Source organism: Myiozetetes cayanensis, unplaced genomic scaffold (genome assembly GCF_022539395.1).
Source record: "Myiozetetes cayanensis isolate MyiCay16 unplaced genomic scaffold, myiCay2020 scf6-25, whole genome shotgun sequence".
Taxonomy (NCBI): Eukaryota; Metazoa; Chordata; class Aves; order Passeriformes; family Tyrannidae; genus Myiozetetes; species Myiozetetes cayanensis.
In genome coordinates, this window is record NW_026087853.1 from 30,104,228 (window position 1) to 30,122,879 (window position 18,652).

Consider the following 18,652-nt stretch of genomic DNA (forward strand, 5'->3'; position numbering starts at 1 on the left):
CCAGGGATAGCAATGGAGTCCTGGGGCCGGCCATGCGGTTGAGCTGGGCAGACCTCCCACAGCCTGCCCTGCTGATTCAGGGCTGCTTTGTTAGTGCAAAGAGACCACACAATCATTTGGGATTGGGGTTATTATACCTGTTCAATAGAGAAAGTCTTGCTGCAGTTGAGACATAAAGTTGCATTCACATTGAGACTGCTTTCGCACATATGACTTTAATCAAGCACTGTGTTATGGGCCTGGCATTTGACAAACAAAATCAAACCCCAACATCACTCTACTAGTCTCTGCTTTCAGATTTTGTTTGTTGTTTTGGTGGTTTTTGTTGTTGTTGTTGTTGTTTTTCCCAAATTACTCAAATAGCCCAGGAAATATTGTTTCAAAATTTAACATGGACATCTCAAATTTGTAATACAAAACAAAAGTGGTAAAGCTAATTTTTTTTTTTATATTAATATGGTAGCTATCTAGATTTGTATTTTATTTGTATTTTTATTCTGCAAATTGTAATATTAAATGGAACCACAGTATCAGGCAGTGGTGGTGCACATTGTAAGAGAGGTACTTTAGAATTCTAATTTCTGAATTTAAAAGCAAATGACAGTGATAGATGACAGTGCTAGATGACATCAGTGGCTTATTGAAAATCTGGCCCATAATATCCTTGATTCCATATGAATTTATAAGCCATGACAAGCAGTGAATAATAAGAAAGCCAAGTGGATGTTTGTGATGCTGTGTGGAGGTTGTGCCATGTTACCTCAATGTTTTTCACAACCTTCCCTCTTAAGGAGCGGGAGCCAGTGAAGGCAGTAAGTGTTACCACTGTGGACTCTACCACTTCTGAATTGTGGGAACTGCCCTTGCTCTTTGCCCTGCAGGAGAGATGCAGGCACTATTCCTGTGTTCTCAGTGTGGCTGGGGAGGTGCAGGGAAAATTCTCATAGCTTCTGTTTTCATCAGAGAAGTCAGTCAATGGGGAACACAAGAAGAAAAGTGTATTAATCCCTGTTTCTCTCTAGATCTTCTATTTACCTGTGGGTCTGAACTAAGGGACCTATTTAGATTTGAGGCTTTGAAACCCTTTCTTGAAACATCATCTTCTTGTTACTGCAGAAGAGACCAACTTGCCAGAAATCAACTGTGGGCTGGTACAACCTGGGCCAGAAGATTTCTAAAAAATCTGGATGGCAACTTTATGGAACAGGTCCTAAAGGAAGTGACTCAAAAAAAAATGCCCACCTTGATCTGCTTCTTGTCAACAGAATGGATCTTGTGAGTGAAGTAGAGATTGGTGGCCGTCTTGGCTACAGCGACTATGGAGTGATTGAGTTTAAATCCTCCTCTGTTGAGAGGAGGAAAAGTGCCAGCAAATCCTCAACTCTGGACATGAGGAGAGAAGAGACTTCAGGCTGCTCAGGGAATTAGTAAGTAAAGTACCCCAGGAAAGTGTTTTTACGGGTGCTGGGGTCCATCAGTGCTGGTCGCTTTTTAAACATCACCTCCTAAGGGCACAAGAGCAGTCAATTCCCAAATGCTGGAAGTCAATCAGGTCAGGCAGAAGGCTGGCTTGGCTGAAGAGGGATCTTCTCTTGGAAGTAAGGCAAAAAAGGAAGGTGCATGCCCAGTGGAAGCAAAGTCAAGTGACATGGGAAGAATACAGAGATGCTACTTGCCATAAGGAGAAAATTCCTATGGCCAAAGCTCAACTGGAATTGAAGCTGCCAGAAATGTGGGGGACAATAAAAAGAGTTTTTTCAAGTCCACTAGTGGCAATAGACAGTGTCAAAATATCATCAGCCCATTACAGGATGAGGATGGTCACCTCACAAACAGGGACAGAGACAAGGCAGAGGAATTTAATACTTTTTTTGCCTCTGCCTTCAACACGGATGATGGACCAAAGGGGTCTCAGTGCCCTGAGCTGGAGGACTGTGACTGCGAGAATGATCAACTCCCAGTCGAACCTGAAATTGTGTGGGATCTCCTGCTTCAGCTGGATCCCTACAAATCTATCGGGCCTCATGGGACTCAACCAAGAATCCTCAAGGAGCTGCTGATGTCATTACAAAACCTCTCTCGATAGTTTTTGAGCTGTCTTGGGAATCCAGAGAGATCCCAACTTACTGGAAGCTGGTGAATGTTGTCTGAATTTTCAAGAAGGGCAAGAAGGAGGACCCTGGAAACTACAGGCCTGTCAGTCTCACTTCAGTGCCTGGTAAAGTTACAGAGAAGATTATTCTGGAAAGTATTAAAAACACCTGAAAGTCATCAGTCATGGCCAGCATGGCTTCAGGAGAGGAAAGTCCTGCTTATCCAATCTGATTTCCTTGTATGACCAAGTAACCCACCTAGCTGATCAAGGGAAGCCAATTGATATAATCTTTCTGGATTTCAGTAAAGCTTTCAATCATGGATGCTTCTGGACAAATTATCCAGCACACAGCTGGATAAACACATCATGTGGTGGGTGAACAATTGGCTCATGAGTCGAGCGCAGAGGGCAATAGTGAATGGGGTGACATCAGACTGGTGACCTGTCACTGGTGGGGTTCCACAGGGCTCCATCTTATCTTCAGCATCTTCAACATGTTCATAAACGATTTGGACACAAGACAGGAAGGGATACTAAGCAAGTTTGCAGATGACTCAAAACTGGGAGGAGCTGTTGACTCCCTCAAAGGCAGGGAGGCCCTGCAGAGAGACCTCAACTAATTAGAGGGCTGGGCAATCCCCAGCCATAGGAAGTTCAACAAGGGGAAGTGCCAGATTCTGCACCTGGGATGGAGCAACTCTGGATGAACACACAGACTGGAGAATGAGATGCTGGAAAGCAGTGCCACAGAAAGGCACCTTGGGGTCCTGGTCAGATGGCAAGTTGAACATGAGTCGGCAGTGCCCTGGCAGCCAGGAGGGCCAACTGTGTCCTGGGGGGCATCAGGCAAAGCATCGCCAGCCGATCGAGGGAGGGGATTGTCCTGCTCTGCTCTGCACTGGTGAGACCTCACCTTGAATATTGTGTACAGTTTTGGTCACCACAATATAGGAAAGATATTAAGCTGTCAGAGAGTGTCCAAAGGAGGGCAGTGAAGATGGTGAAGGGCCTTGAGGGGAAATCGGATGAGGAGCAGCTGAGATCATTTGGTCTGTTCAGCCTGGAGAAGAGGAGACTGAGGGGAGATCTCACTGCAGTCTACAACTTCCTTGTGAGGTGAAGAGGAGAGGCAGACACTGATCTCTTCTCTGTGGCGACCAGTGACAGAAACCAAGGCAATGTCCTGAAGTTGTGTCAGGAGAGGTTTAGACTGGATATTAGGAAAAGGTTTTTTACCCAGAGGGTGGTTGGGTACTGGAACAGGCTCCTCAGGGCAGTGGTCACAGCACCAAGCCTGCCAGAGTTCAAGAAGCATTTGGATGATACTCTTGGGCACATGGTGTGACTCTTAGGGATGGTCCCGGCAGGGCCAGGAGCTGGACTCAATGGTCCTTCTGAGTCCCTTCCAACTTAGCATATTTTGTGATTCTGTGATACGTAAAATAAATCCTTGAGCATGCTAGGATTTATACCTTTTTGTAGTTGTTCTCAAAATCAGCTGTATTTCCCCATGTTCCCATCTGAATTATAAATTAACTTGTAGTAACAAAATACTTTTAAATTTACTTGGTTCTATGAAAAGATATTTTAGAAGTCTAGGCAAAGAAGAAATGCTTACTCTTCTTGATTGCGGTGTTGTGCATGGGAGATAGGATCTCTGGCATGCTCCAAAGGTTTCTAGAGCTATTTTCTCTGTGCTTGTCATAGTGTGTGCTCTCAGTTGCAGGGATGAATGAGAAGAGGAATGTTCTCAGCTGTTAAACAGGAATCAGAAGCTGATTCCTCCCATTGGGATACTTTAGTACATGAGCTGATCTGAGTCCCCTTTGCAGCACCAAAGTGCAATGTTCGGTCTGATCTTACCTCTCAGGGCTCTTGGTTTCACTACTCTCTCTTGCATCCTCCTTGTGAGCCAAAGCTGTTATCCAAGTGCAGAAGGAACCTCACCTTGACTCCAGTGGTGTTGGCACAGCTTTGAGTAGAAAGGCCTCTACTTTTAGAGTTGTGAGGTTATACCAAAGCAGAGACTGGAGAGCCCTGTGGCTCCGCACTGGGAATGCTCACGATGAGGCTGTTTGGAGCAGCTAGAAAATCTACCCTGGTAGCAGCTGCCAGACAGGCATGGGAAAATTTTAAACATATCTGCTAAAGAACCAGCTGGGACTTTGAGACATCTGCATGGAAGAGGGAATTGAAAGAGTATGAATGGGGCAATGAACAGGAAAACTTTCTGAAGTTCAGTGGAGCAGTAGAGAGAAAACATGGTCCTGTTCTGGATGATTCTGGTGTGTCCATAATTCACATTACACAAGTGAAAGGAGGATTTTTCCATGAGTGTGTTGACATTGATGGAGCATTTGGACTTCTCATGCAGCTCGTGCCAGTGCCAGTGAATAAAATGTTCCAGTCTCTCATTGGCACATTTACATTTATAGGATTGAAATACTGTCCCATTCCTTGTGGGATAAAGGAGGCCACTCTTTTCCAGTAGTTGCCCTATTTCCCAGAGCCATGCACTGCATGCGTGGTCATTAGTGAGGTTGTGCTGAGGCAATGACAGGAGAGTGCTATTTGCTGGATGTGCTTTCCCCCACTCTGTTGATGCAGGGTGGCTGAAGTCAGAGCAGCAGAGGGGTCCATGGCTGCGTGCTGCAGGTTGCACTGTTTGTAAAAAGGGTAAGCTTATCCACACAGTGAGGTGTGAAAGCTTCTGCTCAGACTGAAGGGCAAATAAATATAGTCCATTAGAGGACTGATCAACCAAGGCAGGCTTAAGAGATTGTTTTTTTCACTTTGTCAGCGTGAGCTGCTGAATTTTTTTTATTGTGTATACAATTTGAATAGTGACATATAAGCTACTGTTATAAATTTATTGTGAGGGACATGGGCATTACTTTGGTCCTAACCATTTCACAACAAAAGCCTTTCATATCTTAAATATTTGTACTGTTTGTAATTAAAATATGGGATAAAACTGAATTGTTCACTGAAAGCAAGGTCAGTAATTGTATGATGTGTGTGCTTAAGGGTTTAGAAAACACATTGAAAGGAATTTGTCGCTCTGCAGAGAAAAAGGAAAATTAGTCTTCATAGTTTCAAGAAACTTTATGTCATTAAGGAGAAGACAAGCTGGCTCTGGAATCTGGGATGCCTGAGCATGTATAGCTGTAGTCTTTTTGGGTTTCCTGAGGCATGCTCTTGAATGGTTAAGGAAGTTGGCTAGGTCTGCATTTTTCCATTCTTTGTTCTCCTATGCCTCTTCTCCTTCCCTATTCTCTTATTTAGCAGCTTCTGTGGAATAGTCAAAATGTGTTAATTTATATTTTTTTTCAGTGCCTCTCATTTCCTGTGCTTAATCAATCTCAGTAAATAGAACAAATAGTCCAGATTAACAAAAGATTTTGCAAAGTAGTGAAGATGGTATTGCATTTCTGATTAATAATCTGTTTGCTTCTTCAGGAATCTGAGGCGGATGGGACAAGGTATACCAGGCTTCTCTTGCAGCTCGTATTTGCTTGGAGTTAGGTCAAGATCATAAGAGGTGCAGTTTTTGCTCAGGGAGAATACTCCTCTGTGCACCTGGGAGGGACTTGGACACTAAGACTAAGGCATCTAGTATGACTCTCTAAAGTAAGGGGCTTTAATTTGAGATCTCAGATTTATTTACTCACAATAGATCCTCATGATCCTTTCTGTTTTGTATCTCCTTGTTAAGATTGGCAAAATTACTTCTTTTTTGAATTTGTAAGCAGGGTAACCCTATCTTCACTGTTACATGGGAAATGGTTTCAATGAGACTGAAAGGCAAATTTGTCCCAGTATTTCTCTTTAAATGTTCTTCAATCATTTTACACTTTTAAAAATCCATTCTCATTGACTTTCTTAAACTGACTTCTTCTGGGGGACAGCATTGCCTGTTTGTATTTGACATGGGGTATTGCTCCCAACAGCAGATTTGTTTCAGCTGTGCTTTACACTACCAGTAGATGGGTACCCAGTAGCTAGAACTTCAGCAGACTAACAGCATTTCCATCAGATGTGTTTGGTCAGGAGAATATTCAATACTTGCAAGAAACTAGTTGCTTGTTGTGTTTCTTTTCCTTTAATTTTTTTCCTTTTTCCCTCCAAGAATTGAGTGTTTAAGTTGTTTGTATGGGTGGGAGACCCATACAGACAGTATTGCTCCTGCAAAGAAATGAGCTGAAATGTATGCACTTTAAATTTTTAATCATTCCAAGTATCTCTAATTGAGATGATACCAGCAGTTGATGAGTCAATTAAATACTTTTCCAGAATTATAAGAAAGGTGAGACATTGTTCCAGTTTTGTTTTCCACCCAGTAACAGTTCCAGACCAGTGCCAGATGATAACATATATGCATTTATTTTAAGTAGAATCCAAAACTCACTTAAGACAATACTGACCTCATCCCAAGAGACCTAAGCTTCTAGTTTATCCTGTAGAATGTAAAATACCTACATACACAGAAATCCTGCATGCTGATTATTTTGGAGATGTTCTTTCTGCTTTAGTATGTGGCACAGAAAAGCCTGTTCATATAAGAATTAAGGAGAAATGAGAAAAACATCTAGCCATTCCTTTCTCATTCCAAGAGTGTTTGTACTATTCTGGATTTTTGTTAGTCCAGATTTGAATAATTTAACCCTGGTGTCTCTGATGGTTGCTTGCGATAGGAAATTATTAAAAGTTCCTCAATATTTAGTTGTCTTGTCTTTTTCTTTCAGACTCTTCCCGAAGGTTCAAGGGACCCGTCTTGTGCTATTTTTGTAGCTGACTGCATATGTTTGTATCACAATATTTTGACTTGGTAGATGCAACGTATTTAATCCTAATAATTTTTTTCAAATCAATAATGTTATAATACCAAAACTAATGCAGCTTGAGAGTTTCTGTACATAATACCCCTATTTGATATATCCATAGCATTTCATTTTTATTATTGTAGTCTTTGCTGAGTGCACTATTTATCAAAGATCATAAGGAATGAATTTTGCTGATGCTATTAAATCACTCAAGTGTGCTAAATTATGGCACCAGAGCAGGTGCTATTGTCTCCACCTCTTTTGGAAAGAAAGGAAAGGAAAAACCCTGAAATTATTCTGGACATTTATACCTAAAGGAAACAATTCTTTTTATTAATATAAAAAGATTGGTTTGTACTCACTCAAGGGAATTCTTGGCAGTCAGTTTAAACTTACATGTATATATAGCACACTGGAGCCTTCTAAGTACCTCTGTTTTCTTTATAGATGGAGCTTTGGTGCCAAGAGGTCTGCACCACATGCAAGCATAGATAGGCTTCTATCTGATGAATTGTTCCATAGTGGACCACGTTGTATACAGGATGTTCAAACATGTATTGATTATGTGGGTCTGTAGTTTACAGCAGAATCATAACCTGATGCTTTTAAGTACATATATGTAATCAATCTTCATGTGAAGGAAATCAGTACAAAAGAAAAATGTTATGCTATACGTTAGACATTATATTAAATTAAATTAGATAGCATGTATGTTATATGTTTTTTAACCTCAGCACCAGAACATTATTGTGTTCCAAGCGTCTTCTTTGTGTGGACTATGGACCATAAATGTATAATAAAGTTCAGAGTGTGTATAATGCTATTCTGCTTTTAGTACTGTGTCTCATGGTCAGCTACAAATGAAAACCCCATATAACAGAGATGTAAATTTTTTATAGGGGTACTTTTATATTTGTTACATATCTGTAAAACTTTTCTGCAACATTGCATTACAGAGTAAGAGACTTGTACTTGAGGGGAAAAATTAGCACATTGATTAGATTTTAGACTATTGTGCAAATAAAATAGAAATATATAGGCTTATAGACTAACTTGCTTCTGGTACCAAACATTCAACTGATTATTTACAAAATATAAACAATTTGGCTCAACTACCACTTTTAAATGGAGAAACAAATATAAAATTTGTGTTTTGTATTTGACTGCCTTATGTTTGCAATTTTTGCAAGTGAATATGTTAGCTTACAATATTTAGCTGTATAAAAGATGATTTAGGCTGGTAATGTTTATTTGTAATTTGGGACAGGAGTACTTGAATGATTCCTTTGGAGCAACTTCCATGTTCAGAGGCTTTATTCCCATCTTCTGGATCTATGAAAAATACATAAATTGAAAATAAGACTATTTGGTGATAATATGGTGATTGTGCTATTTACCCAAACAGTTGTGTCTGCATTCACTCTTTAACTCATATTTTCCAATTGGTCAGACTCCTTTTCTTCTCATTCTTTGTTAATTTATATGTTTACTGTATGTTGTTACCCCTCTTTATATAGGGTTTTAAAAAAATATTGTGCTGCTGTCACAAAACCATCTCGGTTGCTGCAGTGTGTGGTGACTGTCTTATGTCAGGCAAAAAGAACACGCTTGAAACTAACTTCTTATTTGTCTGAAATTCAAAAGAGTAGTGTATAATTGCGTTTAGAAATCTCCACAAGCAGCTAGGGTTTAGCCTGTGGATGCATTTGGTCAACAAAGCTTGCAGAAAAGATGTGGGGCAGATAAATATTTGTAGAGAGGCATATAGAGAGAGTGGTCTGAGCTTGTTTCCCAAATCTTTAGTGGAAGACCCTACTTTTCAAAGGCAAGGCACCCAGCTGAGATGTGTGGAAGAAGGCCATAGCACACCACTTCTGTGTGCATTTACCCAAGAACAGTGGACCCATCATCATGTCCTCTGTCAATGAGTTATAAAACCTGCTGCACACTGCTGTTGTAACCTTGCAGTGATGGTGATCTGAGTCCCAGAGGTCAAATATAAAAGCCTGCATCTACAACTGATAAGTAAAGATGTAGAAGTCACTGAATGTGATGTTTTGTACTAAATTGACTACTGTGTAGGTATACATGTGCAAGAATTCCCATCAACAACAGGGACTCTTCATCACTTTTCACCATTACTGCAGGAAATGCAAATTTACATTTAAGAATTGATTTGAATTAAAAATAATTTTTCTAGGTGTATACAACCAAATTTGCTAAATATTCTGGGTCCCCAAGGACCTTAATACCCTAAGTCCCCTTGGGATTAAATTCATTAATGTATTCCTAGGCTGTGCAGATAGTGTTATTTTTTTTTACAGTGTTTTTTACTTTGTCTTCTTGCTGTGGTGCTATCTTGTCACATCTTCTATTATTAGTTGCTACAGTGAACAGTATCAGTGATTGAAGATGTTTGTGCAGCAAATGTATCAAATTTCATTATTGTCTCATGTTTGTTTTTCTTTGCATCTTATTGCCTAAAACTTCCATCATTAAGGAAAAAAACAACCCTAAGAATAATAATATGTGGCTGATTTTGTTCCCTAGTTTTATTTTTCATTACCTAAGTTACTGGATTTAGGTCACATGGTTAAATTTCTGTAAGAGATGCTTAAAATCTAAGCTTGGATCTGTCTCTAAAACAATTACATATATAGAGAGATACATATATTTTAAATCAAAGTCTGAATTAACTGAAACAGCTAAAGCGTTTACACTTTCAATCTTGCGAAAAGACTGTGTGTATAAATTGTCTTTTCTAGGTGGTGCACATGAGGGTCTTCAGCACTTGGGTCCTTATGGCAATATCCCAAACATTGTGGCTGAGCTGACAGGTGATAATGTACCAAAGGATTTCAGTGAAGATCAAGGCTATCCTGACCCTCCAAATCCCTGCCCTATTGGAAAAACAGGTAATTTGGCTGTAGCTTTTGTACCTCTGTCTTCACTCTGCATCTTCCAGTCTTTCAGTATTGAATGACACTTAAATCAGCAAAGAGTGTTTTCTTTCATCCTCTACCCCAGGAGTATAACTGTTGAGCAACTGGGTGGTTTAGTGTTTTTAGATGAGCTTGTTTGTTTGTTTGTTTGTTTGTTCTTAATATGTGCACCTTCAGTATTGCTATATGACTGCTAGAGAAGGTCATGTGAAAAAAATGATGTTGACCTCGGAGTAGAAGATAGTGAGATTTACAATAGCATCTTGTTCCCGAGGGACTTCATTTTTAGGCTGGCCCCTGAAAAAAGTTATCATTCTTTAGAGTCCCTTATTTTAGAGAGTTTCATTGTTCCAAGAGGAATGAAACTGTCTGCCCTGATCTCCAACCCAGACCATGAGTCAATATTTAAGATACCTTGGCTCCAATCCATGTGTCTTTATAGCTCACTGAGGGTGCATCTCTGCCAAGAAATGGAGAACTATGTGGATGTACCCCAAGATGTTGCATGCAGGCTTACTCTGGCAGAGGAACAGTGCAGCTCCTGAGTGCCAGAGTGGTGCCCCAGACATCCAGTGTGTCCCTCAGCTTGCAACAGCGCATTTACCCAGCCCTGCTGAAGGATCACTAAAGTAGCTCTGCATGTGCACGATATAGACATACTCTAAGAGAATTGATCATTTTGCTGCTATCTGAGCCAAGGAATGATTTCCAGTACTGAAAGCAGTAGTAAAACACTCCTTGGCTGCCTTGGGAGCTCGAACTCGGAATGAGCACTCTATTTTTCTCTCATTTTTTATTTGTAAGCTAAGATATCCTTTCAAAATGTTTTCTGTTTAGTCTTCTTTTATGTTATTTGGATAATGCAGAACAGTTGTCTGTATTCTTGTTTAAAAATGTTCTAACTAGCTTAGAATTCATCAAAAAATAATATTTGTCATGGAAGATTTTGTGAAGCATTTTTACGTTTCATTCAAAAATTTGACAAAATTTCAAATAGCCCTTCCTTACTGTTTTCTATTACAGCCCATTTGGTGATGATGTCTACATCTCTTCTGAAATGATACCTCCACTTCCAATTTTTTCAATACAGCTGTTTGACAGGTTGCAAATGATGGGTTTAGGTTTTCTCACAAACACAAGCACACACAGAGACTTTTTATCTTCTGTGCTTGCCCATTAGACCTCTGTTAGTGATTAGATAAATAAATTAAAAAATGGCATCCAGGGAAATGTCTTTGAAAATCCCTTCAATTTTTCTTTCTTAGGCAAAATAATAGTTGTTAGCTAAGCTAATACAGTCAGATCTGAACACAGGGGGAATTCTTAGGGAAGTGCTGCCTGCTCAGATAAATGGCTCTGCCGTAGGTAATGCTGTGAGTGAAGATAGTATCTACTAGGATTAGAGTAAAATGTTTTTCAGAGCCTTAAATGGAAATTCAAGTGCTGACTGTATTATGCATACAAATTTCCAGAGGCCTTCCTCAATCAGGTCTGTGGATTTGCTTAATGGAAAACAATTTTTCCAGTCACTGTCTACATATGCACATTCCACAGCAGGAATACATAAGCCTGGAGCACTTGTGCTCGAAGACTTTCAGATTAGCAGTCACAGAGGGCACACATATGTCCAGTTGTTGCCCTTTGTGTTTTCTAGCAAAAGACATGCATGCTCTGAGAAGATTTACCACACCTCTCTTGTCACCTGTTTCTCTCTTGAGATAACCTTGTCCCTGCTGGGACTGAAATAATTTCTAAGTGCTTTAATGATTTCTGAGTTACTTCACCAATATGTGTAGTTTTCCCCTGTTTTCTATTGGCAGCTTAATTTTTTCCCCATCCTAAGGAGCAAATAGGGAAAGCAGGATCTGTTGAACTCAGAATAACCTTGTCAGGTCATTGAATCAACTCAATTTTAAGTTAAGCCTTTATTGTTTCCCACATCTAAGGGAAAAAAATAATCTATCTGCAAATCTTTTCTCATGATGACACACAAGCACAAAAGGGAAAGTCCACAGGTGTGTGCTCCAGAGTGCCTGTGTTCTGGCAGATGTAGCTGTTTGGATGTCCAGCATCATGCCCTGGCTGGAAGGATCTCCTTTGGTGTGTCTGAGAGAACTTGGACTGCAAGTTCCCTATGCGGGCAAAGCAGAGAGAGCTCCAGGAGCAGACTCTATCCAAAAAAATACTCTGGGCCCAAGTTGCTGAAACTTTGTTTAATCTAAGATGACTTGTTTTGGTAAAAAGACTGTAAGTTGATTTTTAAATGGGTATTACCTTGACATGACACTGTCTACGGAACCATCAGTTGTGGTTAAAGGAGGTTTCTGGACCAATCAGATTAGTTACCAATCTGCAGAAATGTCTTCATCATAAAACTTCTGCCACATTGCATTTTTATGAGATCTTATGATACCAATTTGAACAAAGTAGCACACTAGAAATGGAGCTCCATGAAGAGCTACTCAGTGAAGGAAATTCAGTCTTTTGTTCACAGCAGTGTTTAACGTGACCTTCAAAAGTATTGCTTAAACAATTTCTAAAACTGCCTGTGAGGATTTAAAAAAGAAAAGAAGAGCCCTTCTGAATAAGAGCAGGATGCAATTCTACATAAAATCAGTGCAATATTGAAAAGAAAAACATAAGGAGGAGAACAGCTTGGAAAAAAAATTTTGTTTAGTTTTGAAGTTTCATTAAGTTGCAAGGTTTTGGTTTTTTTTTTAAATTAAATACATCCTGACAAATTCATTTCAAAAGAAAAGGAAACTAGTATTTTCTAGTCATCCAGTTCTTTATTTTTTTTTAACTGCATGATTGCATTTAAGAAATTTGATGACTGATGTGGCACGTATTGTGTGTTTCAAAGCTACTAAGCACTCAGTGCTTTCTAACATACTTTTGCAGTTGATGATGGGTGTCTAGAAAACACCCCTGACACAGCAGAGTTCAGCAGGGAATACCAGCTGCACCAACACCTTTTTGATCCGGAGCATGACTACCCCAACGTGGGCAAGTGGGTGAGTACATGCTTCTTGCTTATTTTTTTGCATGGGAAACTGAATATAGTCTGCTGTGTGTGATACTGTGAAACCACGAGGAAAATATTGGCCTTATTGCTGGAAAATTTATCACCCTAAGGGAAACTGCTCAAAAAAGGTGAACTTGCCCTGAAAAGTACAGAAATAGTGCTTATGATTGATACACACTCCAGAGAAAATAGAAAGTAGAAATCCTTGTTTTATTACCTGCCCCAAAGCATGACAGCTATGTATGTACTTGATTAATGCAAAAAAACACATTTCAAACTGCAGTGAATAAGTAACCAAAATTAGTGCAGATCTTAGGACAAGATTTCAAAACATAACAGGGCCCTAATCCGAAAGAATATCCAGGTTCATTGTTCACCTACTTAGATAAAAAATAGAAAGAAAAGAAAAAAAGATGGAGGGCAGCAATGCCTAAACACTTTAAAAAATCTAGAACCAGACAGCTTGCTCCAAAGAATCCCCTCTACCTTAAGGATTTTTGAGGACTTGATGCTGCTTCTTCCTCTGCTCAGCTTGTGCACTATGTCGAAAATATCTTTGACACATCACATATAAAAAGTACAGTGAGATACACTAAGGGCAGAAATCTTGCTCTAAGCATACAAAGACTATAATAACTGCAGCTAGACTATTTCTGCAGGCTAAAGGCTCCAAAGAAAGCTCTGCCACTTAATCTTAGATTACATCAGTTAAAATCTCCAATCCCAAATCCCTCTTCAGGCGCCAAGAAAACAATAACAATAATCATAATTTATGCTTCTGGAGCAAATAATGAAATCTCATTTTACATTGCTATAACACTTTACTTAAGATTGCCCTAAACCAGTGCTTTGTAAGCATATATCGATAAATGGACATGTTTGGCAGCCTGTTCTCTTGCTGCAATTTTGAGACAATGATTCATCATTCATAATCAAACCAGTGTAAGATTTATAGTCTTAATTACTTATGTGAGTGCTAAATTTCTGGAGAGAATCATGCCAAAAATCTAAATTTTGGAGACTTGTGTCAGTAATTATCATCAAAAGTTTTCATCTAAAAAAAACACCAGATGGTGAACTTTCTTATTCATGCCAGATAAGGCTGTTAATTTTCTTATTATTCATAAGAATTCACTTTACTTTCATAATACCATTTTGAAGACTATAAAAGCACTTCTGTAAATCTTTGGCCTCTAGAACTATTTCAGAGTCAAGTGTGTTGTCATCAGCAACATATATACTTAATAAATGGTAGTTAATCATTAGTGAATCCTGGACTTTTTTTTGTATCTCCATCCATCACTACTAATTCAGGGGAAAAAGCTGCTCATGCATGGATTAAAACAGACTCTTAGGTACTAAATAGTAATCACATTTAACTGCAGCGTAGCCAATTCCAGATCTTTCTAATTAGAGATGAAACAGCTGGTCATGTGCATGAGCAAATGTTCTGCCGAGATCCAGGAGAATTGCCTCATTACCTCCTCATTGTATATTACTACATGTTAAAAATATAAATACAGTGGTATCTTTTTATGGCTGGTTTTGTTATTTTTAACTCTCTGTAAAAATCAGAGAAGCACTCTAAAAATTATTTGTTTGAGACTTCATAAAAGAGAGATAAAGTAGATCAGATCTTTTAGGTCACTCACTGCCATCTGCATTAGGTTGTAAATGACCAACACAGCTGGCTGTGGGCTGCCCAGCTGGTAACTGTGTGCATCCTATCCTCCCACTGCCCCCAACCATCTGAAACCCTCGGAGCCAACGTGTCTCCTGGAACCATGTGGGCTGCCCTGTGCTCCTGGGGGAGCCTTTCTCCTGCCTTTTCCTTCCACAGTGCAGTTTAGGCACTGTTACAGTTCCCAGTGACTTGTCCTTTCCAGGACCCCACATGCATTCCTTAGCATAGCAACAGTAAAATCCAAATTACATTAGCGGGTGAGGAAAAAAAAGACCTGCTTGCTTTAATGGGACAGAAACAGGTTGATTGGTTTGTTTTGGTGATAGACTGTCATGCTTGAAAAGTGTGAGACCTCTGCAGTACCCTGTGAATAACAGACACACTTTGTAAGGACCAAGCAAGTCTAGAAGCTGTCTCATGCAGCAAAGTATATGATTCCATGTAGATGCTAAATATTATGTGTAAATACTGCTAATACATATGAAGATATAAATATGTAAATCATGAGAAATGTGTACTGGGTTAGGAGTGGGAAGAAAGAGGAAAAATTTTTATGTATTTTGAACAACTCCTCATATATTAATATGCTGACCTGTGGGAAGTCTCAGGAACAGACTCTGTTTATAGAGTGAGATGCAAGCTTATACTTTCATTCCCAGCCTCTAAGACTCTTTTTTTTTCTTGTCCTCATATGGGGACAACATAGAGGGGACAGTGCAAATAGTAAGATGAGGGACTTTTGGAGGTAGCTACCCTAGTGTACAAGTATAGTTTCTAAGATTTCAGGGGTTTTTTCCCCTCAGTTCAGACTTTTCCTTGGACACAGATATTTTCCATTTCAGTCTGCCTTTTTTGCAACTCATCTCTTTAGATGGTTTGAAGATGTGTGGTTGTCATCCAGAAAGACTTTCCCAAAGATCATTTACAGTATACAATTTACAATACAAATCTAAAACCCACTTATATGTAAGTTGTTATTTATTGAAACCCAAGGTGTTAACCAGTACCACATGTAGGGGTTGAAAAGAGAAGGGAAGTTAGCTGTGTTTTCTGACACCAGTATCAGTACAAACAGAAAATTAAAACCAACTATGTTTTTCAGAAACACTCCTTTGTACTGAAGCAATGGATGATGTTTCACTCTAAGGATAGAAATAATGTTAGTCTGACTTATCAGTCACAGTGGAGGGATCCAAGACAGTACAAAGAACGGCAAATGGGAAGGAGGGCTTAAAATATTCTATAAAGGTGAAATAATTGTTTTAGTTACTATCTCTGGCTTCCTAATTTTAATAGAAACCTGAACTAGTCTCTCAGAATTTATTTTACTCCAACCACAGTTATAGTGAACAGCCCTAAGTGCATCTGTCTTTACCAACTTATATTGCTAAATATCTGGATGGTAATGGTGATTATTAAGACATGTTATGACAGGTCTGGTTCCCCTCTTCTATTTTAGACAGCACAGATTGTATAATTCAGTGTAATATGCTTGATGTGATAGAAATTTTCATGCTTGATATTCCTGACAACACTGGAAATTGACTCAAAAAAAAAAGCCCTCCTGAAAGGGTACAACTTTGCTGTTGCTTTTCAGTTTTGCTCAATAGTTGTGCAGGTGCACGTTACAGAATTGTTGATTAATACTGACTTGAACATTTGGTGCAATCTGAAATACTCCAAAGAGTAAATCTCTCTGGCATTAGTTAGTTGGTTGTAAGCATTTTAACTTCTGATTTTTTTCCCACCCAAACCCCAGCCTGTAGTACCCTAATCCAAGGAGCCAGGAGGGTGCAAAGGAAGTTCCAAGAGTGATAGGAAAGTAGCAAATCATATGCAGCATATCTCCAGATGACCTATATCTTTAACTGGGCACACTCTGTGCCTTCATTCCTAACAACCTCTTGGTGAAGGATGGGCACTGCACAGGCAAATTTTGGTGGCTGATGAGATCAGGCCATTACGCAGTGGAACATATTTTCAGGGTTGTTATTACCATACAAGTATGTTCTTAGCTCATGTTCCATAACCTTATTTGCTTTGTACTCCACATAATGCTGAAGCAGTAGTTATGGTCTTAAAACATTCCCAAGCAGACTAAACAAAATATGATTTTCTTGACCAGGAACAGTTCAATTGTAAGGAATTTTTCTAAGGGAAAGAAATGTTAGGCCCAGTAGTTAATGAAATTCTTTTTGTTTCAGAAACACCATTTTTCCTCTCATGAAACATATAGGTCAAAGAGTTTACAAAGAAAGGCTTTGGTGGTGCTTTGTTTCCTAAAGAGAATAATTAATGCAAATGTGAGAGTTTCCTTCAAGTGTTAAATTTAAGTTTTCCTGAAGTGAGTTTGCATAAATGACTAGCCAAGAATGTCCCCCTTGGCCAACTTCATCTCTATTCCTTTTTGGCACAGCTCAGACAAAATAACTGAGGTTGGGCAAGAGATAGGCCTTGTGAATTTGGGGTTTAATGAACATGAGAAGTACAAAACAGACAATTTTGGCAGATTTCATTGTAACACTCAAAAATGTTTGTTTTTTCTCATATCAAGGCTGCAGAGAGGGTAGAAGTGTTTGGTGAATTTGTCTTGCGCTAGAATTACACTTTCTATTTATATAATCAATGTTAGGTCAGTTGTTTATAGCAGAATTAATGGCCTTGTTTATACAGTCTTCTGCTTTTATACATGTAATTCTTCTCTTCTTCTATTCTCAGGTTAGGGTTTGGTTTTGGTTTCCTTCATAATATACAATTGAAACAAAATGTGGTGAGCATGTGTGTGTTGTTCCAGACTTTATTAGAATTCACTACTTGTAAGAAATACAACAATATGTGGATGCACTTATGTAAACTATGGTCAGAGTTTTCTTTTTTGTGTTGGGGTTTTTTCTTTTTTCTTTTCTCATGATCATAACTTTCTCTTCTGCCAAGATGTTTCTGGCAATTTTTAAAAGGTTTGCCATTAAAAATGTTATAGACTAAATGGGTTTTAGAAACTTTATTGAGGGCACTACTTAAACAAAGGAAGAGTTGGCGCTGAACTCCTTTCAACAGAACTTTGCACTGGGAAGTGTTGATATCTGGAAGGGAATAAGCAAAGACAACAAAACAGTAGGAATGACGCCTATTGCTGTTTTTAAAAGGAATTAGAAAATCCCTTATAAAGCAAATATTTTTTTGCTCCTGTTCTTCTGTCACTTCAAATGTATAAAAAGATATACCACAGGCAGGACTCCTGCTTCCTCTCCCTCCCATTTTTTTTTTCCCTTTTTCTTTCTACCTTTTTTTTTAAAAAAAAATAGAATATATGTATTTATGGCTTGTATCATGTGATGGGGAATATTCAGACTGTATCATTATACCGCCATGTACTTGAAACACTCATTGCCTCAACATGGGTGATAACATAATGCAACATAGTGGAAAATTACTGTTACTGGCTTTTAAATTGTTGATAAGGCTGTGACTGCTCCTGAAGAACTTCAAATGTTAGCAGGAATATCCAAATATTTATTTGTGCTTTATCTTTCCCATAAAACTGCACACCCCTCCAAACTTGCTAATATTTAACATCAAAAATAGTATTTTAAAAAAAGAGTAATGAATTTGATGGTTGGTTTATTTTTTTTCCCTTTCAGAGCAAGAATTTACTCTTTGAAAAAATCAGTGGTGGCCCAAAAAGAAGAAAGAGGGTAACTATTGGAATCCTTTCTCACCTTGTGTAATCTAGAGAGAATTAAAATCATATTGTTGAAATGAAGAGTTAATCTAATGCATTCGTGTTATACCTTAGGTAATGTGTAAAGTCAGAGAATCTCTGTGATAAACTACTATAGCCAGCTTCGGGACTGTACACTGGGTACAAGATTTATTTCCCTTGACAGCCTTCTACTTTCAGAAGATGCACTTCAATGTAGAACATTAACTATAGAAGTTCATATTATCTGTGTTTTAAAATTGATCCTATCTGCATAAAACAGTTTAAAATTATTTATTTGTCTCAAAAAGAAAATTTAAAAGTTCCCTAACAAAAATATTAGTAAATTTAGTTACCACTGTCTATGCATGTGAATATGTTTT

General features: G+C 38.7%; 1 protein-coding gene across 3 annotated transcripts in view; it reads left to right on the forward strand.

Moving 5' to 3' along the window:
* Window positions 1-18,652, forward strand: part of SCG5 (secretogranin V) — a 32,235-nt gene that overhangs the window by 7,906 nt on the left and 5,677 nt on the right. For all 3 annotated transcript variants that reach the window (XM_050335341.1, XM_050335340.1, XM_050335339.1), the window contains exons 3-5: window positions 9,684-9,833; window positions 12,762-12,874; window positions 18,211-18,264. In XM_050335341.1, coding sequence (XP_050191298.1) covers window positions 9,684-9,833; window positions 12,762-12,874; window positions 18,211-18,264 — 317 coding nt within the window. The remainder of the gene's footprint in view (window positions 1-9,683; window positions 9,834-12,761; window positions 12,875-18,210; window positions 18,265-18,652) is intronic.